The sequence below is a fragment of the Lissotriton vulgaris genome, chromosome 1_1 (genome assembly GCF_964263255.1).
Source record: "Lissotriton vulgaris chromosome 1_1, aLisVul1.2, whole genome shotgun sequence".
Classification (NCBI taxonomy): Eukaryota; Metazoa; Chordata; class Amphibia; order Caudata; family Salamandridae; genus Lissotriton; species Lissotriton vulgaris.
In genome coordinates this window covers 330908247-330936003 of record NC_141685.1, presented here as the reverse complement: position 1 = coordinate 330936003, position 27757 = coordinate 330908247, and the positions used below count along the sequence as shown (strand labels likewise).

Here is a 27757-nt window from a genome sequence, read left to right as displayed (position 1 = left end):
GCAAAAAGGAGTTTGGCAATTCAGAGATACCTAAATGGAGAAATAAGTTTACAGAGAAAATTAATTGAAATGACAGATCAAGATCATTATAGAAGTATTGACACTGAGATTACTTTAATATGAGAATATTTGAATAAATGGTTTAACGATGTTATAAAGTGATGTTATAAGATGTTATACAAGAGATATGGTTGTTTATCATTCCTAGTCTGTATCTATAATTAACTGCAGTAGACACCCTTGCACTGTGATCTTTGCCCCTCTACCCACTCTTGAAGATGGTACAGTAACAATATCAATGTTTGAATAGGCATTAAGGAACAAGACTGCGGGAAAGCATACAGAGGTTTATAGTGACCATGAAATAAAATATGGACCACAATTGCTTCTATCCCCGACTTAGGAGGAGACCCATTCTTAGTACCTCATTGAAAACCTGTAAAAGTATTCAGAACTATAGATACAGTAAATATTGAACTGACTGGTTGTGACATAATTGAAGCCTGTCACATTATAGTCTCACTAAAGAAAAAGGGCTTACTCTGTTGAGAAAATATTCAATGTTTCACCCTCATTGTAACTTAAAGAGACTTCTTTATAGACAAGTGAAGGTATACATTGATGAAAATCAGATCTCCTGTCTCCTTCATGCCTAACGTCTGCAACCCTAGTTTGTATGACAGCACAGCATTTCATAAAGATCATGTATATTTTCCAATATGTCTTGGGGAGAAAGAATGATGGTTTTTCTTTGTAAGAGCATGCCTATTTTATTAAATGCAAAAGTGCCCAATTCAGGCACATTTCAAATCGGGCAGACCATAAGAAATAGAAATAAAATATTAAATTTGGTTGATTTTCAAAAGATCCTCATAGAAGTAATAAATGACAGATAGAGACTAATGCAAAGAAAATAAAAAACAAAATGAGTTTCTTTGATTTGAAAATTAGGTTTGAACAAGTGTATCATTTTAGGATCTCAAGCGAGCAAAAGATTAATGTTGTTGTCATCGTGTACAAGGATGCAACTATGTGAGAGGCTAGTTTTAAGAAAAATTGGATTTTGTACTTGAATATACTCTAGAACTAATCGGAAATTAGCATTTGGGAGCATTTTACAATTGGGATGCAGATGAACAGAACTTTCAGTCAGGATCAAAATGTTTAATCAAGACTTTCCACATATTGCGTACTGTAATCAATGATTTCTCTTTGGTTCTTCATAATTGGCATTATATATGTCCCATATTTTCTTGATCTTCCTTAGAATTGATACTATAATTAAGCTCCTCCATTATTTTTCTTAAAATATCTCTATTACAATAGGATGAAAATGGCCAACCACTGTCTGATGAAGACCTCCGTGCCGAGGTGGACACATTCATGTTTGAAGGTCATGATACAACAGCTAGTGGGATATCGTGGATTCTTTTCTGCATGGGCCAGAACCAAGAACACCAAAAGAAATGCAGGGAAGAGGTTAAGGAAATACTGGGAGACAGGGACACAGTGGAATGGTAAGAGCAGACATCTTTTTACATATTAGTTTCCTTTAGACAGATTATTTGTATTGTCCACATTATGAACAGCCTGCTTGGTCGATTTGACTTTGCAGAATGCGAACATTGACATTGTACAGTCAATTTTCAAGTTCTTCTTAGTACACCAACAATCAGACAGGGTCTGTGGAAAGAGGGTGTGTATGTGTGGATATTCCTGGATATTTATCCATCCTTCGAAGGTTTGCCTCCACAGACTCGGAGAGACTGTGTAATCTAGCCAACCAAGTGATCAGCACCATGTGCAACTTGGAGGCTCCCTTTGGCTTATATGGAAAGTTGGGAAGATGTAGGATACAACCACATTATTAGGACAGCAACCTCACTTATGACACACAAATCTCCATGACTTAGACCATCTGATGTGAGTTATGACCTAAGCAGAATCGATTCCATTGTCTTTAAAAAGGAAGGCCAAAGTGTCCCCATCACCTACATTCTTTAGGCACCTGCGCATGCCCACCCAATAGTCAACATTTAATCAAAATCTCCCCTTACTGCAAATGTGGGATGCAGGGGACAGGCAATGATGATGGTGGCAGTTAATGCAGTTCACCTTCAGCTAAGAATTCATTGCTTGAAGTTAGCACATCATGAGCTCAAGGGAGCATCTGATAGTGATCTTCGGTGCAAACTTTGACAATCATGAGTCTTAGTTACCAACAGAAAATGGGTTCATCACATACGTTATGCATCAAATCACTACTAGATAACATTTTTGCCTTATATGCTCATGGAATATAACATGCTACATAAACTGACCAGTGTAACACAGTTAATAGTATACAGTTTATCCTCATGGTGACACAAAACCCTCGAATTCAGACACATGTATGCATCGATTAGATAGTACTGGTTTCCGTGACCTATATGTAGAGTGTAGGTAGTGTTTGAGTAGCAGGCGGAGAAGTGCCTCATCATGCGTACTTCAACCTTTCCAGTCATTGGTCCTGTAGGTACAATTCCTGTAGTTAACTTAGTAATCAGTGAAACTACTCAAGTATTTAGGAAATAACTAATTAATGAAAATAAATAAGAAATACATGTGCTTAAAAAACTGGTCAATTTATGCCGCACAATAATAAACATTTACACAAACGTATAGCTGTTAGTGATGAATTAGTCTGTCATCGACCTCCTGGGCCATAGACGTAAGTCTTCTTTGAAAATATCGAGGTCCCTTCTTGTAAGAGTCATAGTAGTGCATCCTGACACCTGACAAACAATTAATTCTCAAAATACCTTATTTTTTATTATTACACTTGGTTTCAGTCCTACCGAAGGAAAAAGGTCCATTGGTGGACCTGTGAATGTGCTGATCATAGCTTATAAATCTTCTCCAAGAAAGTTTCCTACATCCAGAAGTCACCTCATATGACCTATGAACCATAGTTTTGAAGCATGAACTGCCTTGAAGGAGCCTTTTGATACTTCTCAAAAGCATTTTCCTTGTGTCACTCAAAAAGAGAGATTGAAACTCAAAGCCCAAGTGATATGGAGCCCTCCCATACCGCCTCCAAGATGAAGGCCATGGTGGAACAGGAGTCACCTAACTCCTATACACAAGACAAGTAAAGTGGATCTGTAGAAGTAAGGTCCTCAAAGGTCAGTGGAACCTCATTGCCCACCGTACCCTGACTTCTGCCAAACATGTTATGATTGAGCTATGTCTTTATTCCTCTTCTGCTGCATGTCTTTGTACACAGGGCCAATCCTTGAATGAATGCCAATAAATCTGAGAATAAATGAAAACACATATAAGTCAATCGCACAGGCCCTAACACACTGTGCTGTGGTCTTAAGAGGGTGCCCTCCTGTTTTGGAGTAACAACAGAGTCTATATGGATCATTATTGATTATTAAACTCCATGGCAGTAGTCAAATCATCACCGAGACATGCAAGCTTGCTTTGTGTTGAGCCCGTTTATGGAAGGGCAGGGAAGTCCCCAGACAAAGAAAAGGGTGGCAACATGGACACACAGTTGAGCTGACTTCTCTGGTGTGGGTGATAGTTTGCTTTGATTCTAAATGCTCTCCTTTCACTTTGCCCCAAATGTGTGAAGATTTTCAAAGCCGCAGGCAATATAGAATTGCCCCAGGCACTGGAAAGAAATGATTTTGGTTTGCCGCTTTGCAGAGATTTGGCACAACTACAAGGTCAGTTCAAGTGTTATGATTGTACCACGTATGCATTGAGCAATAATCCACATTGCTGATTTATGATTGGGACCAATGTTACAATATATAACATATGGATAGTATTAGATAATAATGCGGTGTGCTGTGAATGGATGCGTGAAGCATGTATTGCAGTTCTTTAAATACACCTCAGTCATTAAATACATTTCTTGTCTTCATAAACATGCACTACTCTTTTACAATCACAATGCTAAATGTTTCAGGGAAGATCTTAGCAGGATGGCTTACATCACTATGTGCGTCAAGGAGTGCCTTCGCCTTTATCCTCCAGTACCCGGAGTGTCTCGAACTCTCGCCAAGCCAGTCACTTTCTTTGATGGACGAACGTTACCAGAAGGTAGGAACCGTTTGCAGTATTGGAAATGTTCATGATAAGTAAGACAAGCATTGCCAAAGCCAATAGGTGTGTTGCACATATGCACTGACAAAGGTTTGGCACGCTGCAGTACCAAACCTTTAGATACAAGCACTGGCAAAATCAGTAGTACTGGCCTTGGCAAGCCTGCAAATATTTGTGATATTTTAGCGTGCAAACATATGCCATTCGTAGTGTAACAGTAGAATAAAAGTAATAATAAAAAGTAAAAGTGCAGCTAATATTCAAGGTGAGGTTCGTGTGTTTGTAAAATGTAAATTAAAAATTACCAATTACAAAAACAACCCATAGATATGAAATGAAAGCAAAGATTGCCCTACCAGCACTAGCACTGAAATAGAGTAGTTCTTAGGTGGATGTGCACATGTACAAGAGCAAACACTACCACTCACAGTAAACAGAGCCAGGGGATGAAGAGGGCTAACCAAAAACCCCTCTATGTATATATGCATCTGTATGTAATTTATTATGATTCTTCTTGGAAAACAGGAGGCCTCAGAGACAGCTAGAACTGGCTGGAAGCCAGACCTAAAACATATTTCTTAATATGTACAATGAATAGATGAGACAAATAATTAAATGTGTGATGTTAGAGTGTAACTTTTAGATTTAAGTCATCATGCATTCTATCGGAGGTAAAAGAATACACCTAAGCTGTTTCTGTAAAGAGGAGAGACTAAAATGCTCCTCTTGGCTGACCATGAAGTGACTGACAACTTCTTAGAAGTTAGATAGAATACAATGAATTTGCTATGAATGGTGCAAGGTTCACGTCACATGAACCATAAAAACACAGATAGCATAACTTAACTCTGTTCCAACTTAGATTCCTATATTGTGAAACGTAAGCCCTTTCAAGGATTTCTTTTTAAAATGTTAAGTGGTAGAGATATTTTTTTAGTGTGTGTGGCAAGTAGATACACATGCATTGCAAACTCCTGCGATCTAGTGTTGGGTGTGGATGTTTTCAAATAGTTTTCTTTAAAGTCTTTTGAGTCACAAAATGTTCAGTGATTCTCATTTGGTTCACAATGCCCATGGGCACCGACTCCATCTTAGATTGTTTTTTTTACTGCACCGCGTTCATACATACACCAAGAGGGCTTTGTGTTCATCACACGTTTTTCAGGTCCACACAGTAGAGTTACAACACAAACGTTTCAGAAGAACAGTCTACATGTCAATGTCACTCTGTTGCACTACTTCACCAAAAACCTAAGGAGGACAGCCAGGTAACTCTCAACACCCTGTATGCCAGGCATCCTGCAGGGGCCGCATGTTCTCACTCGATTATTGACACCAGAGAATGAAGACTGGAAGGGGATGATGAATCAAGCCCCCTTCGAACAGTGTCCCTGATGCAACTTGAAGTATCTCTATTCGGATCACCATGGCACCTGCAACCTGTGTCTTTCCCTCAACCACTACTCAACATCTTGAGTCTTGCCTTCCGTTCCACTTGAAGAAGACCTTGTGTTACCAAAGAGATAGGGGCTAGGTGCAGCACAAAATGCATCAACAGGCATTCTCCAAAGCTCCCAATATTTTTGGAGAAGATACTTTCCAAGCCTAAGAAGGTGAAGACAGATCCATCCTGAATGCTAGCAGCCCTGCGATACCCAATCGAGATATGGTCCCTTCAAGTACTTCGGAGCACAAAGAAGTGGACTCGGAGCTGATGCCGAAGACCATCAGCCCTTGAAGTTAGGGCCTGATTTAGATCTTGACAGACGGGTTACTCCATCACAATGGTGACAGATATACCATCCGCCGAAATATAAATTCCATAGTATATATCGGGATTTATATTTTGGCAGATGGGATATCCGTCACCGTTGAGACGGAGCAGCCCATCTGCCAAGATCTAAGTCAGGCCCTAAGGCAATGCCCATGGTTATAAGTAACATGGCCATCTCAGAGACACAGTCGACCAAGCTATTGTTGCATAGAAAGTCCCATAATGAGGTAGAGCATGCTCCCACAGAGTTCTGCCTTGAAAACCTGAGGATGGACAAAAACAGAGTGCCACCTCTGCTGCCTTTGTGCTCCAGTCGAATCAGAAAAGGGGGTGGTGATGAACAGAGTGTCTGAATTAAGCAGACCACTCTTACCCAGTCCAAAGATCAGGGCTTGATCCATCACCGTTATTTATCTCACTGCCCCATCCCAGCTCAGAACCTGGCTATATGCAAATCAGTCTGTCCCTGGCCCAGTGCTTCATGGGAACAGGGCAGACTAAACTACCAAGCCAATTCTTCACCAGAAAGGAGACAAGCTACCGGGGACCGGTTTCTGGCATTTCAGCCGTCTTCGGCCCGGCTTGCTTGAATCCTGATGGAGCAGTGAGAAAGGGACTCATGTCTGAGTATACCCTGCCACACCTATAGTGGCCAAAAACGATTCAGAAAAGGGGGTGGTGATGAACAGAGTGTCTGAATTAAGCAGACCACTCTTACCCAGTCCAAAGATCAGGGCTTGATCCATCACCGTTATTTATCTCACTGCCCCATCCCAGCTCAGAACCTGGCTATATGCAAATCAGTCTGTCCCTGGCCCAGTGCTTCAAGGGAACAGGGCAGACTAAACTACCAAGCCAATTCTTCACCAGAAAGGAGACAAGCTACCGGGGACCGGTTTCTGGCATTTCAGCCGTCTTCGGCCCGGCTTGCTTGAATCCTGATGGAGCAGTGAGAAAGGGACTCATGTCTGAGTATACCCTGCCACACCTATAGTGTCCAAAAACGATTCAGAAAAGGGGGTGGTGATGAACAGAGTGTCTGAATTAAGCAGACCACTCTTACCCAGTCCAAAGATCAGGGCTTGATCCATCACCGTTATTTATCTCACTGCCCCATCCCAGCTCAGAACCTGGCTATATGCAAATCAGTCTGTCCCTGGCCCAGTGCTTCATGGGAACAGGGCAGACTAAACTACCAAGCCAATTCTTCACCTGAAAGGAGACAAGCTACAGGGGACCGGTTTCTGGCATTTCAGCCGTCTTCGGCCCGGCTTGCTTGAATCCTGATGGAGCAGTGAGAAAGGGACTCATGTCTGAGTATACCCTGCCACACCTATAGTGGCCAAAAACGATTCAGAAAAGGGGGTGGTGATGAACAGAGTGTCTGAATTAAGCAGACCACTCTTACCCAGTCCAAAGATCAGGGCTTGATCCATCACCGTTATTTATCTCTCTGCCCCATCCCAGCTCAGAACCTGGCTATATGCAAATCAGTCTGTCCCTGGCCCAGTGCTTCATGGGAACAGGGCAGACTAAACTACCAAGCCAATTCTTCACCAGAAAGGAGACAAGCTACCGGGGACCAGTTTCTGGCATTTCAGCCGTCTTCGACCCGGCTTGCTTGAATCCTGATGGAGCAGTGAGAAAGGGACTCATGTCTGAGTATACCCTGCCACACCTATAGTGGCCAAAAACGATTCAGAAAAGGGGGTGGTGATGAACAGAGTGTCTGAATTAAGCAGACCACTCTTACCCAGTACAAAGATCAGGGCTTGATCCATCACTGTTATTTATCTCACTGCCCCATCCCAGCTCAGAACCTGGCTATATGCAAATCAGTCTGTCCCTGGCCCAGTGCTTCATGGGAACAGGGCAGACTAAACTACCAAGCCAATTCTTCACCAGAAAGGAGACAAGCTACCGGGGACCGGTTTCTGGCATTTCAGCCGTCTTCGGCCCGGCTTGCTTGAATCCTGATGGAGCAGTGAGAAAGGGACTCATGTCTGAGTATACCCTGCCACACCTATAGTGGCCAAAAACGATTCAGAAAAGGGGGTGGTGATGAACAGAGTGTCTGAATTAAGCAGACCACTCTTACCCAGTCCAAAGATCAGGGCTTGATCCATCACCGTTATTTATCTCACTGCCCCATCCCAGCTCAGAACCTGGCTATATGCAAATCTGTCTGTCCCTGGCCCAGTGCTTCATGGGAACAGGGCAGACTAAACTACCAAGCCAATTCTTCACCAGAAAGGAGACAAGCTACCGGGGACCGGTTTCTGGCATTTCAGCCGTCTTCGGCCCGGCTTGCTTGAATCCTGATGGAGCAGTGAGAAAGGGACTCATGTCTGAGTATACCCTGCCACACCTATAGTGGCCAAAAACGATTCAGAAAAGGGGGTGGTGATGAACAGAGTGTCTGAATTAAGCAGACCACTCTTACCCAGTCCAAAGATCAGGGCTTGATCCATCACCGTTATTTATCTCACTGCCCCATCCCAGCTCAGAACCTGCTATATGCAAATCAGTCTGTCCCTGGCCCAGTGCTTCATGGGAACAGGGCAGACTAAACTACCAAGCCAATTCTTCACCAGAAAGGAGACAAGCTACCGGGGACCGGTTTCTGGCATTTCAGCCGTCTTCGGCCCGGCTTGCTTGAATCCTGATGGAGCAGTGAGAAAGGGACCCATGTCTGAGTATACCCTGCCACACCTATAGTGGCCAAAAACGATTCAGAAAAGGGGGTGGTGATGAACAGAGTGTCTGAATTAAGCAGACCACTCTTACCCAGTCCAAAGATCAGGGCTTGATCCATCACCGTTATTTATCTCACTGCCCCATCCCAGCTCAGAACCTGGCTATATGCAAATCAGTCTGTCCCTGGCCCAGTGCTTCATGGGAACAGGGCAGACTAAACTACCAAGCCAATTCTTCACCAGAAGGGAGACAAGCTACCGGGGACCGGTTTCTGGCATTTCAGCCGTCTTCGGCCCGGCTTGCTTGAATCCTGATGGAGCAGTGAGAAAGGGACTCATGTCTGAGTATACCCTGCCACACCTATAGTGGCCAAAAACGATTCAGAAAAGGGGGTGGTGATGAACAGAGTGTCTGAATTAAGCAGACCACTCTTACCCAGTCCAAAGATCAGGGTTTGATCCATCACCGTTATTTATCTCACTGCCCCATCCCAGCTCAGAACCTGGCTATATGCAAATCAGTCTGTCCCTGGCCCAGTGCTTCATGGGAACAGGGCAGACTAAACTACCAAGCCAATTCTTCACCAGAAAGGAGACAAGCTACCGGGGACCGGTTTCTTGCATTTCAGCCGTCTTCGGCCCGGCTTGCTTGAATCCTGATGGAGCAGTGAGAAAGGGACTCATGTCTGAGTATACCCTGCCACACCTATAGTGGCCAAAAACGATTCAGAAAAGGGGGTGGTGATGAACAGAGTGTCTGAATTAAGAAGACCACTCTTACCCAGTCCAAAGATCAGGGCTTGATCCATCACCGTTATTTATCTCACTGCCCCATCCCAGCTCGGAACCTGGCTATATGCAAATCAGTCTGTCCCTCGCCCAGTGCTTCATGGGAACAGGGCAGACTAAACTACCAAGCCAATTCTTCACCAGAAAGGAGACAAGCTACCGGGGACCGGGTTCTGGCATTTCAGCCGTCTTCGGCCCGGCTTGCTTGAATCCTGATGGAGCAGTGAGAAAGGGACTCATGTCTGAGTATACCCTGCCACACCTATAGTGGCCAAAAACGATTCAGAAAAGGGGGTGGTGATGAACAGAGTGTCTGAATTAAGCAGACCACTCTTACCCAGTCCAAAGATCAGGGCTTGATCCATCACCGTTATTTACCTCACTGCCCCATCCCAGCTCAGAACCTGGCTATATGCAAATCAGTCTGTCCCTGGCCCAGTGCTTCATGGGAACAGGGCAGACTAAACTACCAAGCCAATTCTTCACCAGAAAGGAGACAAGCTACCGGGGACCGGTTTCTGGCATTTCAGCCGTCTTCGGCCCGGCTTGCTTGAATCCTGATGGAGCAGTGAGAAAGGGACTCATGTCTGAGTATACCCTGCCACACCTATAGTGGCCAAAAACGATTCAGAAAAGGGGGTGGTGATGAACAGAGTGTCTGAATTAAGCAGACCACTCTTACCCAGTCCAAAGATCAGGGCTTGATCCATCACCGTTATTTATCTCACTGCCCCATCCCAGCTCAGAACCTGGCTATATGCAAATCAGTCTGTCCCTGGCCCAGTGCTTCATGGGAACAGGGCAGACTAAACTACCAAGCCAATTCTTCACCAGAAAGGAGACACGCTACCGGGGACCGGTTTCTGGCATTTCAGCCGTCTTCGGCCCGGCTTGCTTGAATCCTGATGGAGCAGTGAGAAAGGGACTCATGTCTGAGTATACCCTGCCACACCTATAGTGGCCAAAAACGATTCAGAAAAGGGGGTGGTGATGAACAGAGTGTCTGAATTAAGCAGACCACTCTTACCCAGTCCAAAGATCAGGGCTTGATCCATCACCGTTATTTATCTCATTGCCCCATCCCAGCTCAGAACCTGGCTATATGCAAATCAGTCTGTCCCTGGCCCAGTGCTTCATGGGAACAGGGCAGACTAAACTACCAAGCCAATTCTTCACCAGAAAGGAGACAAGCTACCGGGGACCGGTTTCTGGCATTTCAGCCGTCTTCGGCCCGGCTTGCTTGAATCCTGATGGAGCAGTGAGAAAGGGACTCATGTCTGAGTATACCCTGCCACACCTATAGTGGCCAAAAACGATTCAGAAAAGGGGGTGGTGATGAACAGAGTGTCTGAATTAAGCAGACCACTCTTACCCAGTCCAAAGATCAGGGCTTGATCCATCACCGTTATTTATCTCACTGCCCCATCCCAGCTCAGAACCTGGCTATATGCAAATCAGTCTGTCCCTGGCCCAGTGCTTCATGGGAACAGGGCAGACTAAACTACCAAGCCAATACTTCACCAGAAAGGAGACAAGCTACCGGGGACCGGTTTCTGGCATTTCAGCCGTCTTCGGCCCGGCTTGCTTGAATCCTGATGGAGCAGTGAGAAAGGGACTCATGTCTGAGTATACCCTGCCACACCTATAGTGGCCAAAAACGATTCAGAAAAGGGGGTGGTGATGAACAGAGTGTCTGAATTAAGCAGACCACTCTTACCCAGTCCAAAGATCAGGGCTTGATCCATCACCGTTATTTATCTCACTGCCCCATCCCAGCTCAGAACCTGGCTATATGCAAATCAGTCTGTCCCTGGCCCAGTGCTTCATGGGAACAGGGCAGACTAAACTACCAAGCCAATTCTTCACCAGAAAGGAGACAAGCTACCGGGGACCGGTTTCTGGCATTTCAGCCGTCTTCGGCCCGGCTTGCTTGAATCCTGATGGAGCAGTGAGAAAGGGACTCATGTCTGAGTATACCCTGCCACACCTATAGTGGCCAAAAACGATTCAGAAAAGGGGGTGGTGATGAACAGAGTGTCTGAATTAAGCAGACCACTCTTACCCAGTCCAAAGATCAGGGCTTGATCCATTACCGTTATTTATCTCACTGCCCCATCCTAGCTCAGAACCTGGCTATATGCAAATCAGTCTGTCCCTGGCCCAGTGCTTCATGGGAACAGGGCAGACTAAACTACCAAGCCAATTCTTCACCAGAAAGGAGACAAGCTACCGGGGACCGGTTTCTGGCATTTCAGCCGTATTCGGCCCGGCTTGCTTGAATCCTGATGGAGCAGTGAGAAAGGGACTCATGTCTGAGTATACCCTGCCACACCTATAGTGGCCAAAAACGATTCAGAAAAGGGGGTGGTGATGAACAGAGTGTCTGAATTAAGCAGACCACTCTTACCCAGTCCAAAGATCAGGGCTTGATCAGTCACCATTATTTATCTCACTGCCCCATCCCAGCTCAGAACCTGGCTATATGCAAATCAGTCTGTCCCTGGCCCAGTGCTTCATGGGAACAGGGCAGACTAAACTACCAAGCCAATTCTTCACCAGAAAGGAGACAAGCTACCGGGGACCGGTTTCTGGCATTTCAGCCGTCTTCGGCCCGGCTTGCTTGAATCCTGATGGAGCAGTGAGAAAGGGACTCATGTCTGAGTATACCCTGCCACACCTATAGTGGCCAAAAACGATTCAGAAAAGGGGGTGGTGATGAACAGAGTGTCTGAATTAAGCAGACCACTCTTCCCCAGTCCAAAGATCAGGGCTTTATCCATCACCGTTATTTATCTCACTGCCCCATCCCAGCTCAGAACCTGGCTATATGCCAATCAGTCTGTCCCTGGCCCAGTGCTTCATGGGAACAGGGCAGACTAAACTACCAAGCCAATTCTTCACCAGAAAGGAGACAAGCTACCGGGGACCGGTTTCTGGCATTTCAGCTGTCTTCGACCCTTGCTCATTGCACCATCAGGATTCAAGCAAACCGGCCACACCTATAGTGGCCAAAAACGATTCAGAAAAGGGGGTGGTGATGAACAGAGTGTCTGAATTAAGCAGACCCCTCTTACCCAGTCCAAAGATCAGGGCTTGATCCATCACCGTTATTTATCTCACTGCCCCATCCCAGCTCAGAACCTGGCTATATGCAAATCAGTCTGTCCCTGGCCCAGTGCTTCATGGGAACAGGGCAGACTAAACTACCAAGCCAATTCTTCACCAGAAAGGAGACAAGCTACCGGGGACCGGTTTCTGGCATTTCAGCCGTCTTCGACCCTTGCTCATTGCACCATCAGGATTCAAGCAAACCGGGCCGAAGACGGCTGTAATGCAAGAAACCGGTCCCCGGGAGCTTGTTTCCTTCCCAGTGTAAGAATTGGCTTTTGTAGTTTGGTTTGCCCTGTTCCCATCATGCACTGGGACAGGAACAGACTAATTTGCATACAGCCAGGTTCTGAAACTGGGATGGTGCAGTGAGCTAAAAAACGGTGTTGGATCTAGCCCTGATCTCTTGACTGGGTGAGAGCTTTCTGCTTAATTCAGAGACTCTGTCCCTCACCACCCCTTGTTGTAAATATTTTGTCCACCCTAAGCGTGGAAGGGTATTCTCAGATGTGAGACCCTTGCTCATTGCACCATCAGGATTCAAGCAAACCGGGCCGAAGACGGCTGTAATGCCAGAAACCGGTCCCCGGGAGCTTGTTTCCTTCCCAGTGTAAGAATTGGCTTTTGTAGTTTGGTTTGCCCTGTTCCCATCATGCACTGGGACAGGAACAGACTAATTTGCATAAAGCCAGGTTCTGAAACTGGGATGGTGCAGTGAGCTAAAAAACGGTGTTGGATCTAGCCCTGATCTCTTGACTGGGTGAGAGCTTTCTGCTTAATTCAGAGACTCTGTCCCTCACCACCCCTTGTTGTAAATATTTTGTCCACCCTAAGCGTGGAAGGGTATTCTCAGATGTGAGACCCTTGCTCATTGCACCATCAGGATTCAAGCAAACCGGGCCGAAGACGGCTGTAAGGCCAGAAACCGGTCCCCGGGAACTTGTTTCCTCTGGGTGAGAGCTTTCTGCTTAATTCAGAGACTCTGTCCCTCACCACCCCTTGTTGTAAATATTTTGTCCACCCTAAGCGTGGAAGGGTATTCTCAGATGTGAGACCCTTGCTCATTGCACCATCAGGATTCAAGCAAACCGGGCCGAAGACGGCTGTAATGCCAGAAACCGGTCCCTGGGAGCTTGTTTCCTTCCCAGTGTAAGAATTGGCTTTTGTAGTTTGGTTTGCCCTGTTCCCATCATGCACTGGGACAGGAACAGACTAATTTGCATACAGCCAGGTTCTGAAACTGGGATGGTGCAGTGAGCTAAAAAACGGTGTTGGATCTAGCCCTGATCTCTTGACTGGGTGAGAGCTTTCTGCTTAATTCAGAGACTCTGTCCCTCACCACCCCTTGTTGTAAATATTTTGTCCACCCTAAGCGTGGAAGGGTATTCTCAGATGTGAGACCCTTGCTCATTGCACCATCAGGATTCAAGCAAACCGGGCCGAAGACGGCTGTAATGCCAGAAACCGGTCCCCGGTAGCTTGTTTCCTTCCCAGTGTAAGAATTGGCTTTTGTAGTTTGGTTTGCCCTGTTCCCATCATGCACTGGGACAGGAACAGACTAATTTGCATACAGCCAGGTTCTGAAACTGGGATGGTGCAGTGAGCTAAAAAACGGTGTTGGATCTAGCCCTGATCTCTTGACTGGGTGAGAGCTTTCTGCTTAATTCAGAGACTCTGTCCCTCACCACCCCTTGTTGTAAATATTTTGTCCACCCTAAGCGTGGAAGGGTATTCTCAGATGTGAGACCCTTGCTCATTGCACCATCAGGATTCAAGCAAACCGGGCCGAAGACGGCTGTAATGCCAGAAACCGGTCCCCGGGAGCTTGTTTCCTTCCCAGTGTAAGAATTGGCTTGTGTAGTTTGGTTTGCCCTGTTCCCATCATGCACTGGGACAGGAACAGACTAATTTGCATACAGCCAGGTTCTGAAACTGGGATGGTGCAGTGAACTAAAAAACGGTGTTGGATCTAGCCCTGATCTCTTGACTGGGTGAGAGCTTTCTGCTTAATTCAGAGACTCTGTCCCTCACCACCCCTTGTTGTAAATATTTTGTCCACCCTAAGCGTGGAAGGGTATTCTCAGATGTGAGACCCTTGCTCATTGCACCATCAGGATTCAAGCAAACCGGGCCGAAGACGGCTGTAATGCCAGAAACCGGTCCCCGCGAGCTTGTTTCCTTCCCAGTGTAAGAATTGGCTTTTGTAGTTTGGTTTGCCCTGTTCCCATCATGCACTGGGACAGGAACAGACTAATTTGCATACAGCCAGGTTCTGAAACTGGGATGGTGCAGTGAGCTAAAAAACGGTGTTGGACCTAGCCCTGATCTCTTGACTGGGTGAGAGCTTTCTGCTTAATTCAGAGACTCTGTCCCTCACCACCCCTTGTTGTAAATATTTTGTCCACCCTAAGCGTGGAAGGGTATTCTCAGATGTGAGACCCTTGCTCATTGCACCATCAGGATTCAAGCAAACCGGGCCGAAGACGGCTGTAATGCCAGAAACCGGTCCCCGGGAGCTTGTTTCCTTCCCAGTGTAAGAATTGGCTTTTGTAGTTTGGTTTGCCCTGTTCCCATCATGCACTGGGACAGGAACAGACTAATTTGCATACAGCCAGGTTCTGAAACTGGGATGGTGCAGTGAGCTAAAAAACGGTGTTGGATCTAGCCCTGATCTCTTGACTGGGTGAGAGCTTTCTGCTTAATTCAGAGACTCTGTCCCTCACCACCCCTAGTTGTAAATATTTTGTCCACCCTAAGCGTGGAAGGGTATTCTCAGATGTGAGACCCTTGCTCATTGCACCATCAGGATTCAAGCAAACCGGGCCGAAGACGGCTGTAATGCCAGAAACCGGTCCCCTGGAGCTTGTTTCCTTCCCAGTGTAAGAATTGGCTTTTGTAGTTTGGTTTGCCCTGTTCCCATCATGCACTGGGACAGGAACAGACTAATTTGCATACAGCCAGGTTCTGAAACTGGGATGGTGCAGTGAGCTAAAAAACGGTGTTGGATCTAGCCCTGATCTCTTGACTGGGTGAGAGCTTTCTGCTTAATTCAGAGACTCTGTCCCTCACCACCCCTTGTTGTAAATATTTTGTCCACCCTAAGCGTGGAAGGGTATTCTCAGATGTGAGACCCTTGCTCATTGCACCATCAGGATTCAAGCAAACCGGGCCGAAGACGGCTGTAATGCCAGAAACCGGTCCCCGGGAGCTTGTTTCCTTCCCAGTGTAAGAATTGGCTTTTGTAGTTTGGTTTGCCCTGTTCCCATCATGCACTGGGACAGGAACAGACTAATTTGCATACAGCCAGGTTCTGAAACTGGGATGGTGCAGTGAGCTAAAAAACGGTGTTGGATCTAGCCCTGATCTCTTGACTGGGTGAGAGCTTTCTGCTTAATTCAGAGACTCTGTCCCTCACCACCCCTTGTTGTTAATATTTTGTCCACCCTAAGCGTGGAAGGGTATTCTCAGATGTGAGACCCTTGCTCATTGCACCATCAGGATTCAAGCAAACCGGGCCGAAGACGGCTGTAATGCCAGAAACCGGTCCCCGGGAGCTTTTTTCCTTCCCAGTGTAAGAATTGGCTTTTGTAGTTTGGTTTGCCCTGTTCCCATCATGCACTGGGACAGGAACAGACTAATTTGCATACAGCCAGGTTCTGAAACTGGGATGGTGCAGTGAGCTAAAAACGGTGTTGGATCTAGCCCTGATCTCTTGACTGGGTGAGAGCTTTCTGCTTAATTCAGAGACTCTGTCCCTCACCACCCCTTGTTGTAAATATTTTGTCCACCCTAAGCGTGGAAGGGTATTCTCAGATGTGAGACCCTTGCTCATTGCACCATCAGGATTCAAGCAAACCGGGCCGAAGACGGCTGTAATGCCAGAAACCGGTCCCCGGGAGCTTGTTTCCTTCCCAGTGTAAGAATTGGCTTGTGTAGTTTGGTTTGCCCTGTTCCCATCATGCACTGGGACAGGAACAGACTAATTTGCATACAGCCAGGTTCTGAAACTGGGATGGTGCAGTGAGCTAAAAAACGGTGTTGGATCTAGCCCTGATCTCTTGACTGGGTGAGAGCTTTCTGCTTAATTCAGAGACTCTGTCCCTCACCACCCCTTGTTGTAAATATTTTGTCCACCCTAAGCGTGGAAGGGTATTCTCAGATGTGAGACCCTTGCTCATTGCACCATCAGGATTCAAGCAAACCGGGCCGAAGACGGCTGTAATGCCAGAAACCGGTCCCCGCGAGCTTGTTTCCTTCCCAGTGTAAGAATTGGCTTTTGTAGTTTGGTTTGCCCTGTTCCCATCATGCACTGGGACAGGAACAGACTAATTTGCATACAGCCAGGTTCTGAAACTGGGATGGTGCAGTGAGCTAAAAAACGGTGTTGGATCTAGCCCTGATCTCTTGACTGGGTGAGAGCTTTCTGCTTAATTCAGAGACTCTGTCCCTCACCACCCCTTGTTGTAAATATTTTGTCCACCCTAAGCGTGGAAGGGTATTCTCAGATGTGAGACCCTTGCTCATTGCACCATCAGGATTCAAGCAAACCGGGCCGAAGACGGCTGTAATGCCAGAAACCGGTCCCCGGGAGCTTGTTTCCTTCCCAGTGTAAGAATTGGCTTTTGTAGTTTGGTTTGCCCTGTTCCCATCATGCACTGGGACAGGAACAGACTAATTTGCATACAGCCAGGTTCTGAAACTGGGATGGTGCAGTGAGCTAAAAAACGGTGTTGGATCTAGCCCTGATCTCTTGACTGGGTGAGAGCTTTCTGCTTAATTCAGAGACTCTGTCCCTCACCACCCCTTGTTGTAAATATTTTGTCCACCCTAAGCGTGGAAGGGTATTCTCAGATGTGAGACCCTTGCTCATTGCACCATCAGGATTCAAGCAAACCGGGCCGAAGACGGCTGTAGTGCCAGAAACCGGTCCCCGGGAGCTTGTTTCCTTCCCAGTGTAAGAATTGGCTTTTGTAGTTTGGTTTGCCCTGTTCCCATCATGCACTGGGACAGGAACAGACTAATTTGCATACACCAGGTTCTGAAACTGGGATGGTGCAGTGAGCTAAAAAACGGTGTTGGATCTAGCCCTGATCTCTTGACTGGGTGAGAGCTTTCTGCTTAATTCAGAGACTCTGTCCCTCACCACCCCTTGTTGTAAATATTTTGTCCACCCTAAGCGTGGAAGGGTATTCTCAGATGTGAGACCCTTGCTCATTGCACCATCAGGATTCAAGCAAACCGGGCCGAAGACGGCTGTAATGCCAGAAACCGGTCCCCGGGAGCTTGTTTCCTTCCCAGTGTAAGAATTGGCTTTTGTAGTTTGGTTTGCCCTGTTCCCATCATGCACTGGGACAGGAACAGACTAATTTGCATACAGCCAGGTTCTGAAACTGGGATGGTGCAGTGAGCTAAAAAAACGGTGCTGGATCTAGCCCTGATCTCTTGACTGGGTGAGAGCTTTCTGCTTAATTCAGAGACTCTGTCCCTCACCACCCCTTGTTGTAAATATTTTGTCCACCCTAAGCGTGGAAGGGTATTCTCAGATGTGAGACCCTTGCTTATTGCACCATCAGGATTCAAGCAAACCGGGCCGAAGACGGCTGTAATGCCAGAAACCGGTCCCCGGGAGCTTGTTTCCTTCCCAGTGTAAGAATTGGCTTTTGTAGTTTGGTTTGCCCTGTTCCCATCATGCACTGGGACAGGAACAGACTAATTTGTACACAGCCAGGTTCTGAAACTGGGATGGTGCAGTGAGCTAAAAAACGGTGTTGGATCTAGCCCTGATCTCTTGACTGGGTGAGAGCTTTCTGCTTAATTCAGAGACTCTGTCCCTCACCACCCCTTGTTGTAAATATTTTGTCCACCCTAAGCGTGGAAGGGTATTCTCAGATGTGAGACCCTTACTCATTGCACCATCAGGATTCAAGCAAACCGGGCCGAAGACGGCTGTAATGCCAGAAACCGGTCCCCGGGAGCTTGTTTCCTTCCCAGTGTAAGAATTGGCTTTTGTAGTTTGGTTTGCCCTGTTCCCATCATGCACTGGGACAGGAACAGACTAATTTGCATACAGCCAGGTTCTGAAACTGGGATGGTGCAGTGAGCTAAAAAACGGTGTTGGATCTAGCCCTGATCTCTTGACTGGGTGAGAGCTTTCTGCTTAATTCAGAGACTCTGTCCCTCACCACCCCTTGTTGTAAATATTTTGTCCACCCTAAGCGTGGAAGGGTATTCTCAGATGTGAGACCCTTGCTCATTGCACCATCAGGATTCAAGCAAACCGGGCCGAAGACGGCTGTAATGCCAGAAACCGGTCCCCGGGAGCTTGTTTCCTTCCCAGTGTAAGAATTGGCTTTTGTAGTTTGGTTTGCCCTGTTCCCATCATGCACTGGGACAGGAACAGACTAATTTGCATACAGCCAGGTTCTGAAACTGGGATGGTGCAGTGAGCTAAAAAACGGTGTTGGATCTAGCCCTGATCTCTTGACTGGGTGAGAGCTTTCTGCTTAATTCAGAGACTCTGTCCCTCACCACCCCTTGTTGTAAATATTTTGTCCACCCTAAGCGTGGAAGGGTATTCTCAGATGTGAGACCCTTGCTCATTGCACCATCAGGATTCAAGCAAACCGGGCCGAAGACGGCTGTAATGCCAGAAACCAGTCCCCGGGAGCTTGTTTCCTTCCCAGTGTAAGAATTGGCTTTTGTAGTTTGGTTTGCCCTGTTCCCATCATGCACTGGGACAGGAACAGACTAATTTGCATACAGCCAGGTTCTGAAACTGGGATGGTGCAGTGAGCTAAAAAACGGTGTTGGATCTAGCCCTGATCTCTTGACTGGGTGAGAGCTTTCTGCTTAATTCAGAGACTCTGTCCCTCACCACCCCTTGTTGTAAATATTTTGTCCACCCTAAGCGTGGAAGGGTATTCTCAGATGTGAGACCCTTGCTCATTGCACCATCAGGATTCAAGCAAACCGGGCCGAAGACGGCTGTAATGCCAGAAACCGGTCCCCGGGAGCTTGTTTCCTTCCCAGGGTAAGAATTGGCTTTTGTAGTTTGGTTTGCCCTGTTCCCATCATGCACTGGGACAGGAACAGACTAATTTGCATACTGCCAGGTTCTGACACTGGGATGGTGCAGTGAGCTAAAAAGCGGTGTTGGATCTAGCCCTGATCTCTTGACTGGGTGAGAGCTTTCTGCTTAATTCAGAGACTCTGTCCCTCACCACCCCTTGTTGTAAATATTTTGTCCACCCTAAGCGTGGAAGGGTATTCTCAGATGTGAGACCCTTGCTCATTGCACCATCAGGATTCAAGCAAACCGGGCCGAAGACGGCTGTAATGCCAGAAACCGGTCCCCGGGAGCTTGTTTCCTTCCCAGTGTAAGAATTGGCTTTTGTAGTTTGGTTTGCCCTGTTCCCATCATGCACTGGGACAGGAACAGACTAATTTGCATACAGCCAGGTTCTGAAACTGGGATGGTGCAGTGAGCTAAAAAACGGTGTTGGATCTAGCCCTGATCTCTTGACTGGGTGAGAGCTTTCTGCTTAATTCAGAGACTCTGTCCCTCACCACCCCTTGTTGTAAATATTTTGTCCACTCTAAGCGTGGAAGGGTATTCTCAGATGTGAGACCCTTGCTCATTGCACCATCAGGATTCAAGCAAACCGGGCCGAAGACGGCTGTAATGCCAGAAACCGGTCCCCGGGAGCTTGTTTCCTTCCCAGTGTAAGAATTGGCTTTTGTAGTTTGGTTTGCCCTGTTCCCATCATGCACTGGGACAGGAACAGACTAATTTGCATACAGCCAGGTTCTGAAACTGGGATGGTGCAGTGAGCTAAAAAACGGTGTTGGATCTAGCCCTGATCTCTTGACTGGGCGAGAGCTTTCTGCTTAATTCAGAGACTCTGTCCCTCACCACCCCTTGTTGTAAATATTTGGGCTCCAGTCAGCACCAAGAGAAGGCTTTGGAGTCAACTAAGGCTCTGCCCTAGGGCAACAACCGTAACTGGATGTCGATCTACATCTAATCCAAGGTCATTGAGCATCCCCCACTCACACACGAACCTGACATTGAAGGCCTGAAAATAGCTTGTACCGAAGAGCTCATCAACACCGAAAATCCCATTAATGCCAAAGATCCCATCAATGCCAAAATATTGTCAACAGTCAGATGCTAGGAATAATTGGAGGCAACAAATCTGCAGCCATTCCAAGAGGAGTTTGACACCAAGCACAAATGTTTTTTTATTTACTGTGTAACTGGAAATATCTTGGCAAAACCACTGCGCTGAAGCCATCAGAGACACTTCTTACAGAAGTCTTGCCTTCAAGGAAGAACTATCCTCAGAGGCAACACAGGGCAGGAGTACAGATCCTCTCCCCTCTCATATGTTTAATCTCTTCTTCTTCTCCTCTACATCTCCTGCCACTGCTTTCACCATCTTCACCACCGCACTCACACACACCACCTGTTCTGCCTCCACCAAAGTCACACGAGGGGTCACCATGCGCCTTTTGGGATCCAGGCAGCGTATATGATCCCAACATCCCATATGACCAGCCCTTAGACCCAGACCCCACTGATAATCCTGAAAAGGCTATTATGTTGACCCTTCCCTGACTGTCCAGACTTGGACTATTACCCAGTTAGAGCATTTATGCCAAATGATACCAAAGTCTACTACAAGGTCATCCAAAGGACCACTGCACACCATAAAGTGGACATGCACATTGTCCAAAACGAAGTGGAATTCATTGTGGGGACACTTTCCAAGACTGAACAGTCAGTCCAGTACTTATACAAGCTTAGAAGCATGCACAAATCGTTCCCAGATAATTTCAAAAAGCCAGTGAAAGCTAGGGTAGTGGCAACACTGGCTACACCAGGGGCCAGGTCCCCCCTGACTCTGCAGAAGAGCTTCTGCCCAGGCCACAGCTAAGTTCCCTCTACCTGATAAGGAAAGCAACAACAAAATTGACACTGCAGGTAAGAGGGTATCAGTAAAGGCAGCAACACACTGGCGCATAGCTGAGTCTGTCAGACTACTTTCCAGGTAAGACAGGTCTCAGTGGGAGGATGCAGGAACGCATGAAGCACCTGAGGAGTGCAGAATGAGGAAGGGCGATAGTGCTTGAGTGCAACACCACCCCGATTGCCGCAGTCACTGCATGCTTGATGCTGCAGACAAAGCATCTAGGTGCATTATTACTTGCACCCTCCTCAGATGCCACACCTGACTTTGAATCTCCAGGCTCAAAGCCAAAGTCCAGGATAATCACCTCAAACTCCTTATCAATGAGGAGCATCTTGATGATTTTCAGGTGAATGAGATGAGAGAAAAAATAAAAAGGGAAACATTGATGGGTGCCCTGCAAACACCAACTGCTAGCAGTTCTTTCACAAGCAACGGCCCAGGAGAGGAGTAAAGATCACTTCAACCGAACCACAGCAGTATTATCAGAGACAGCATCGAACCTTCCTCCCTGCCCTGTCTTTCACATATCCTCCATTGATCTTATTCTGATGACACTGCTGCTTGGCGCCACTCCTGTGTCTTGCTTTCCTGGTCTGCCTCTCTTCTTCACTTCCTACACTCTTGCTTTCTTGCGACCTCCGCTCCTTCTCATCTACCCTACTTCCCTGATTTCTTTTAGCCTCACTTTTCACCCTGTATCTTGGAAGTAGTGACTCCATGACTTCTGGTGCAGACGCCCTCTGATCCTGACTTGTCCCAACATCTGTCCTCCTCCATACTGCCTCAGGGATACTCAAGATCAGGGCTGAGTTTATGTGGTCAGTGGAGTGTCAAAACATTTTTAATCCCATAGAGCCAGAGGTTTCCATAGCACTAATGTTGCAGCCGTCTGCTGAAGGATGGGAAATTATGTAACTCTTGACTCATACATACATGCAGTTGCGGTAATAATTCAATTTGACAGCCCAAAAAAGGCAACAGTGAGTGTTGCCTCTGGGAAAACTCAAATATGTAGAACAACCATATTACGTTCGCAAAAAAGAAATGCTGGCTTGTGTGTGGAATGATAAGTTTAACGTGCTTCTTTGTGGTATGCCCCTCAAATCGAAAACAAATCATCATCCCTAGTTGATATTGTGGCTTAACTAGAGATCAAGAAGTCTACAGCTCGATTAGCTATGTTGGCAATCAAATTCCTACATTTGAATTTAAAAATTGAGTACTTACCTGATGTTTAGAACTGAATTGCTCCTAAATGTGTTGTATGATGAAGCAGATGGTGAGATTGAAGGATATAATATTGTTGAAATAGGAGCAATGCAGTAAAATGTCAAGACTGAAAACAATGGAGTGAAAATATCAGTAAAGAAATAATTTTAAATAAGTATTAAAGTATGAGGTAGAAGGATGGTACAAATAATGGTCCCTGAAGGAGTAAGGTACTCCATATTGGAGAATAGCTCATTGGTTTGTCTGAACAAGGTGGTGTTATGGTGTGACAAAATGATTGCTTCCAAGGATTTAAGGCCCAATCCTGTTGCTGTGGCAAAATGAAAATCACATCAATTTTGCTGAAAGTGTTTTGGTGGTGAAGTCACAATGATAAAGTAGACAGGAATGTGGGGGATTGCTTATATTGCAATTATCATTAAACTGCCAGTGTGGTCACTTCAGATATATGTTGCTTATGTTGGACAATTTTGGTGATGAGCCTAAGTGACATTTATGACTGAGTCTGCCATAAATGGCATTACGTATTTTTGAAGTAAGTTCCAGGAAAAGAGTTCTCGAAATAATCCACACAGACAATGTACAATACCATAACAGCTTTCATAATGAAATGTGGCATAAAGAATTTCAGAAATGCTTTACATCCTCCACAATGCAATTGGGCCATGGAAAGATTGAACAAGGTGCTAATGGAATGCGTGCTATGTGCTCAGAGGAGTAGAGTTGAGGGGCCCGATTCACAGAATAAACTTAAGACTCAATCCTAAATTTACTACTATTTTGGTATTCACAGAATGCACTTAATACTTTTGGCATTCGCAGAATGAATTTACTACTTTTGGTATTCACAGAAGTTAGGATTTTGTCTTAAGTCTGTCTTAAGTCTGTCTTAAGACAAACTTAAGACAAAATCCTAACTTCTGTGAATATCAAAAGTAGTAAATTCATTCTGTGAATACCAAAATAGTAGTAAGTTTAGGATTGAGTCTTAAATTCATTCTGTGAATCGGGCCCGAGATTACTAGGATTATAATAAACTACCTTGAATCTACTGAAAGACACAATTTGTGGCTACTGCCAAATCACAATTTAAACCGATGAGAAGGCGGCTATGATGTGTGCAGTTTGTGTGTAATATCTGCTTTAGGGAGAAAGCTGCTGGTTTGGTGAATCATGGAAAAAGGCAAAACAACATACTAAGTTTATAGCAATGAAAGGGAGAGTCCCATGGAAGATGGTGATGTGCAGATTCATGATGTTAAGGGAGATTGTTGGCTGGACCGTGATGTCATGTGGGCAGGTTAGCCAAAGTGAAGCAATCTAAGGAATAGAAGAAGGTCAAGAAGATGTTGACTTCTGGTTCTGCAAAGCATCGCTCACACAAGTTCATGAATGTGAAGTGGAGGAGCCTGTACCTGTACTACACAGTAGCCATTGCAGTGGTGGTGTTGGCAGAATGACCCTTATATTGAGGGACTAAACATGGGACTGAAACTAAGGGCCTAAATCACAACGGCATTTAGGGCCATCAAACTACATTTAAGACCGAAAGTGGTTCAATTTACACCTGAAAACTAACCCCAAAAAATATACCTATTCAATGAACATCAGCCAAATGTATATATTGAAGTGTTACCTTAATGCAAGAGGCACATTTAACCATTTGTACTCAAGTCAAGTCAAGTCAGAGGATTTATATAGCGCACTACATACCCAGAGGGTCTCAAGGCGCTTAAGGGGGGGTGGGGAATTACTTGTCAAATATCCACGTTTTAAGTTGCTTTCTGAATGCTAGGTGGTTCTGGGTAAGGCGAAGGTAGGTAGGAAGTGAGTTCCAGGTTTTAGCTGCCAGGTAGGAGAAGGATCTACCTCCCATGGTGGTCTTGTTGATGCGAGGTACAGTGGCAAGGGCTTGGTTGGAAGATCGAAGCTGGCGGGAGGGGGTGTAGAAGGACAGTCGTGTGTTGAGGCATTCTGGTCCGATTTCGTAAAGTGCTTTGTGTGCGTGGGTTAGGAGTCGGAAAGTGATCCTCTTATTGACGGGAAGCCAATGGAGGTTTTTCAGGTGACTAGAGATATGTTCTTTACGCGGGATATGAGCCTGGCTGAGGCGTTTTGGATTCGTTGGAGTTTTTTCTGGAGTTTAGAGGTAGTCCCGGCGTAGAGGGTGTTTCCATAGTCCAGTCGGCTCGTGACCAGAGCGTGGGTGACCGTTTTCCTAGTTTCGGTGGGGATCCAACGAAATGTTTGTTTGAGCATGCGAAGAATGTTGAAGCAGGATGAGGAGACGGCGTTGACTTGTCTGTTCATTGAAAGTGAGTAATCCAGGATGATGCCCAGGTTCCGTGCGTGGTCTGTCGGGGTGGGTGCTTTTCCAAGGGCTTCTGGCCACGAAGAGTCGTCCCAAGCGGAGGGGGAGGTACCTAAGATGAGGACTTCTGTTTTGTCTGAGTTCAGTTTCAGACGGCTGTGTTTCATCCATTCGGCTACTTCTTTCATTCCTTCGTGTAGGTTAGTTTTGGCGGTGCTAGGGTCATTGGTGAGTGATAGGATCAGTTGAGTGTCATCCGCGTAGGAGATGATGTTGAGGTTGTGTTGGCGGGCGATGGCCGCGAGGGGGCTCATGTATACGTTGAAGAGGGTGGGGCTGAGTGAAGATCCTTGTGGTACGCCGCAGATGACTTCAGTGGCCTCTGACTTGAATGGTGGGAGGCGAACTTTCTGTGTTCTTCCGGAGAGGAACGAGGTGATCCATTCCAGTGCTTTTCCTTGGATTCCGATGTTTCTGAGGCGCTGTAGAAGGGTGCTGTGGCAGACTGTGTCGAAGGCTGCGGAGAGGTCGAGGAGGATGAGGGCGACTGTGTCTCCATTGTCCAGTAGAGTTCAAATGTCGTCTGTTGCTGCGATGAGGGCGGTCTCAGTGCTGTGTTTTGCTCGGAAGCCGGACTGTGAGGAGTCGAGGGATTTGTTGGCTTCGAGGAAGGCGGCGAGCTGGTTGTTGACAGCTTTCTCGATGACTTTGGCCGGGAATGGAAGGAGCGAGATGGGGCGTAATTTTTGAGTTCGGTGGGGTCCGCTGTGGGTTTTTTCAGAAGGGCGCTGAGTTCGGCGTGTTTCCAGATTTCCGGGAAGGTGGCGGATTTGAAGGAGCAGTTGATGACGTCTCGGAGGTGCGGTGCTATGATGGAATCTGCTTTGTTGAAGATGTGGTGAGGGAATGGGTCTGTGGGGGATCCTGAGTGGATGGAGTTCATCAGACGGATGGTGTCCTCAGTGGAGATTGTGTTCCAGTCATTAAGGTTGTTTGAGGGGGGTGAAGGTCCGGCAGATGGTTGGGTGGGTTGGTCTCCGGGTTGGTTGTCGAAGCTGTTGTGGATGTCTGCAATTTTGTTGTGGAAGAATGAGGCTAGGGAGTCGCAGAGGGCTTGAGAGGGGGTGATGTTGTTAGAGTAGGCCGAGGGATTGGTAAATTCCTTGACGATGTTGAAAAGTTCCTTGCTGTTGTGGGCGTTGTTATCTAGTCGTTCCTTGAAGGCGGTTTTCTTGGCCTTTCGGATCAGTTGGTGGTGTATGCGGGTGGCGTTTTTGAAGGCGTCCTTGGTGCTGGTGGTTGGGTCTTTTTTCCAGGCCTTCTCAAGGGAGCGGCAGAGTTTCTTAGATTTCTTAAGATCATCGTTGAACCATGAGGCCTTCTTGCTGCCAAGTTTGCTTTGTCGTTTTTTCAGTGGTGCTAGGATGTCGGCGCTGTTGGATAGCCATAGGGTGAGGTTGGTGGCGGCTTGGTCGGGGTTTGAGGAGTGGGCTAGGGGATTTAGAAGAAGCGATGAGGAGATCTGGTCGATGGTGATTTTGTTCCAGTTTCTTTGCAGAGTTGGTAGCGGGTGGTTGTTGGGTTTGGGCTTGTTGAAGGTAAAGTGAACGCAGCTGTGGTCAGTCCAAAGGAGATTCGTGGTGTGGCTGAAGGAGACATGATAGCAGGAGGTGAAGATAGGGTCGAGAGTGTGACCTGCGATGTGGGTGGGGGAGGTGACCAGTTGTTTAAGTCCGAGGTTGGCGAGGTTGTCCAGCAAGGTGTAGGAGTTGCGGTCGTTGTTCTTTTCAAGGTGAAAGTTGAGGTCTCCCCGGAGGATGTAATCTTTGGAGGGGAGTGCGTGTGGAGTGATGAAGTCCGTGATGTCCTCACTAAATTGTGCGCGGGGTCCTGGAGGCCTGTAAAGGAGGGTGCCTCTGAGTGTGGTCTTGGGGTCGATGTGGATCTGGAAGTGAAGGTGTTCAGAGTTGGCGAGGTTGACGTCAGAGCTGGTAGAGATATGGATGGATTTCTTATGGACGATGGCGATTCCTCCTCCTGTGTGGCCGGTACGGTCCTTGCGTATAATCTTATAATCTTCTGGGATGGCAATGGTGATGTCTGGGGCGGAGGAGGCGTTCATCCATGTTTCGGTAAGGAAGGCGACGTCCGGAGAGATGGTGTCTAGTAGATTCCAGAGGTCAATGGCGTGCCTGTGGACCGATCGGGTGTTGAGCAAGATGCATTGTAGGTGGTTGGTGTCAGGAATCTGAGGTGTGATCGTAGCGGAGTGGTTGACGGTGCAGAAGAATTTGCAGGAGAAGCATGAGAAAGGTCCATGGGTGTGTCCAGGAGCGGCTTGGACGCAGTTGGGGGAGCGGCCGGGGTTAAGGGCTAGGAGGGTGGTGGCATCGTAGGTAGTGCAGGAGGGCTGGGCAGTGTGAGGGCCAGGGGGTCTGGCACAAGGCGCGGTCCAGGCACGGACGGGCGTAGACGGGCTTACCTTTGGCGCACCTTCGGCGCGACTAGGGCGCGATCGCTGCGCGTAAATGCTGCGCGCGGGAACTGCTGTCATATATGGATGGTGGAGGGGGAGGGGCGAGGGCGGCTCAGCTGGGAGGCGGGGCGGGTTTCCTCCGACCACAACAACAAACAAAATGGCAGCGGAGCGCTGGGGGATAACGCGCAAGCACAGCCAAAGTTACACAGGCAATTACCAAAGAAAACAGAGCAAAAGCGGCAATGTCATTGACCATGAAACCGCTCAGTATTCGGCATCAAAGTCTTGCCAGTAATTTGA

The 27757-nt window shown here is 46.9% G+C and overlaps 1 protein-coding gene across 1 annotated transcript in view; it reads left to right on the top strand.

Annotated features, from left to right (window-relative positions):
• Positions 1-27757, top strand: part of LOC147747137 (cytochrome P450 4B1-like) — a 274411-nt gene that overhangs the window by 193569 nt on the left and 53085 nt on the right. The window contains exons 8-9 of the mRNA XM_086952393.1: positions 1327-1517; positions 3962-4095. Of these exons, the coding sequence (XP_086808519.1) occupies positions 1327-1517; positions 3962-4095 (325 nt within the window). The remainder of the gene's footprint in view (positions 1-1326; positions 1518-3961; positions 4096-27757) is intronic.